This window comes from Corvus brachyrhynchos, unplaced genomic scaffold (genome assembly GCF_000691975.1).
Source record: "Corvus brachyrhynchos isolate BGI_N302 unplaced genomic scaffold, ASM69197v1 scaffold150, whole genome shotgun sequence".
NCBI lineage: Eukaryota > Metazoa > Chordata > Aves > Passeriformes > Corvidae > Corvus > Corvus brachyrhynchos.
In genome coordinates this window covers 1,229,374-1,231,931 of record NW_008236162.1, presented here as the reverse complement: position 1 = coordinate 1,231,931, position 2,558 = coordinate 1,229,374, and the positions used below count along the sequence as shown (strand labels likewise).

The 2,558-nt window shown below is 49.0% G+C and overlaps 1 protein-coding gene across 1 annotated transcript in view; it reads left to right on the top strand.

Annotated features, from left to right (window-relative positions):
* Positions 1–2,233, top strand: part of CDCA2 (cell division cycle associated 2) — an 11,096-nt gene extending 8,863 nt beyond the window's left edge. Inside the window, 3 exon segments of the mRNA XM_017731664.1 lie at positions 1–30; positions 32–149; positions 597–2,233. The exon segment at positions 1–30 is cut by the window's left edge and continues 58 nt beyond it. Of these exon segments, the coding sequence (XP_017587153.1) occupies positions 1–30; positions 32–149; positions 597–1,439 (991 nt within the window). The 3' untranslated portion in view covers positions 1,440–2,233.
* The last annotated feature ends 325 nt before the right edge of the window (positions 2,234–2,558 follow it).

Below are 2,558 nucleotides of genomic sequence, written 5' to 3'. Positions count from 1 at the left end.
TGGCTGGAAGGGTGCCAGGGAAGGAGCTCTGTGCAGCTGCTGTGTGCCCAGGCCCTGGGCTCCTGGAGGAGGCAGCAGCCACCAGCTCTGGCACTGGAGACTCTGAGGTGCCAGGGAGCCTGGAGTGTGCTCCTGGCACTGCTGCTGAGGTAACTGGTGGGCTTAGGGATCACAGAAGTGATGTTTGGGGGGAAAAAAAAACAGAGAGTGAATAAACTGTGGAACAGGCAGCCTGGAGGCCGTGGAACCTCCATCCTTGGAAGGAGGTGTTGAGCATTCAGAACTCAGCTGAGCCTCTGAGCACCCTGGGCCTGTGGAAGGTGTCCCAGCCCATGGCAGGGGCTGGAATGGGATCATCTTTAAGGTCCCTTCCAACCCTGGCCATTCCAGGATTCTCTGCTTCCCAAGCAACCTCAGTTTGGCCTCACACTGAAACGGATTCCAGCCTGCAGGATTCCCTGTCAGTTGTTGGGATTTGGGAAACTGACAAGGTGAGGAGAGCAGTAGCCAGTTCAGCTGTTTGAAACTGGCTTCTCATGGATTATCTTTTGCCTATATTTAAAAAAATTTAAGAATTATTTTTTTTATCCCCCCAGTTTTCAAAGACTGTGCCAGATGCAGAAGGTGATTTGGATACCGCTGAGTATTTCCAGCCAGGTGAAGAGACTCCACGTGAAAAAGAAGCAAAAGAAAGCAGTTCCTTGTTAGAAAAGGAGGAATCACAAGGAAATCTCCTACGTGGGCTGGAAATTCTGGAACAACAGGATGTACAGGAGGGTGCCCAGAGAACCGAGTGTCCTCAGAAGGATTCTGTCAGAGGTGATCCAGCAAGGAGAAGAAGAAGAAGCGGCAGTGCCTTCTACTTCCCTCCAGCTGGAAACTTGGAAGTACCTGGGACTGATGTTGCAGTTGCCTGTTACAGTGTGGAAGAAGTTCTGTCAGCTCCCTGGCCGAAGGAGGGATCCCCCCAGCCCTGCAGGAGGAAGAGCAGTGCCGGTGCTGAGGGCAGGGTGAGGCGCAGCATGAGGCTGAGCAAGGATGCAGCAAGTGAAGGACTTGCATGGGTTCAGCTTCTCAGTGAGATTCCCAAGCAGCCTCCCCTCCCAGCTGCTGCTCCCAAAGCCAGGAGAAGCATCAGCACATCCATCCTGGCAGGATCCGAGAATATTCACCACAGGGAGCAAAACCTCCTCCGCTTCCCTGCCCCAGGGAAGGAGAACGAGGGCTCTGCTCCTCCTGCTGCTGGTCCTGGCAGGGGGGGCAGGAGGGCCTCTGTTGAAGCCACAGCTCGAAAAACACCCTGGGCTCCCACCCAGAGAAGGAGAAACACAAATTCTGGGTGTGGGAAGGACAGGAGTAACCAAAAACACTCGGAAGAAGCAGAAACTCTTGAGCTACAATTGAAAGAGGTCTCCGGCAGCTCTGATTTTCTGAAGTGAAGGTGGCTCTTAGAGCCTTGTGTGTGTTCTCAAGTGCAGTTTTCTTCTCTTTCCTGCTTATATTCCTCACTTATTTTCTTACTCATTTTCTGGATAACTTAGAACTCATTTTCCTTGTCTTGGTGCCTGAAATGCTGGAAGATCTGACCTGTGGGAGACTGGCTCAGAGCACTGGTCTGGTACAGTTATGGCAGGTAATGAAGAGAATAAAAAATTCTCCCAGATAAATGTGGGTTCATCTTTAGCAGTTAAACCATGGTGTAAGATGTGTCCTTCCAGCTACAGTTGCTCAAAGGGTTTATTTCCCATGTGCTTGACCATTCCCTGTAAACTGCTCTTGAAATCTGCCTATATTTTCCTCTAGATTGCAAAAATACACCAGAAAGAGATTGTCTGCAAATAATAAAGGAATCACTTCTTGAGAGGGAAGAGGAGGAAGTGGGGAACTTGCTTCCATCTTCTGGAATGACTTTGGGCATGAGCAGAGGTGGAGTTCCTTCAAGTAGGACTTTGTGTTAGAATTCATGAATTTTCTGATGTAAAGGGTGGCCATTAAACAAAAAAAAAAAGCTTTAAAATCTTTATTATGTATAAAATTCACCTGGAAAATGAAATTGGCCGAGGGGAGAGAACCATTCCTGACCAGGAAAGCTGTGCTTCCTTCCCAGCCTTGTGTGTGTGTCCTGACTCCAGCTGCCGTTGGCCAGGCCTTACCCTGTCATCTTCCTGTTTGCATTTTCTGCTTGGAACAATGGAATAAAGAGTGAACACTGGAGGTGGTCTGCTCCAAGGTTTGCTGCTGCTTTCATTTGTTATCCTGAGGTGTTCCAGCCCAGAGTGATCCCAGTGCCAGCGTGCAGGAAATGGCTTTGTGTCCAGCACAGTCCCTTCTGTGACCTGGGTTTTACCATGAGTGATGTGGGATAAAATCCTTGATGTACTTGGCTGCTTTTATAGAGCTTGAAAGCAACCAGAGCAGTTGGATTTTTATGCCTCTTTCTCCCAAGACAAGAATTCCTAAAGCAGCTTGAAAGAAACTCCACTACTTAAGTGCTGTTTGAGTTACAGAATCATTGAGGTTGGAAAAGAGCTTTAAGATCAGAGTCCAGCACTGCCCTG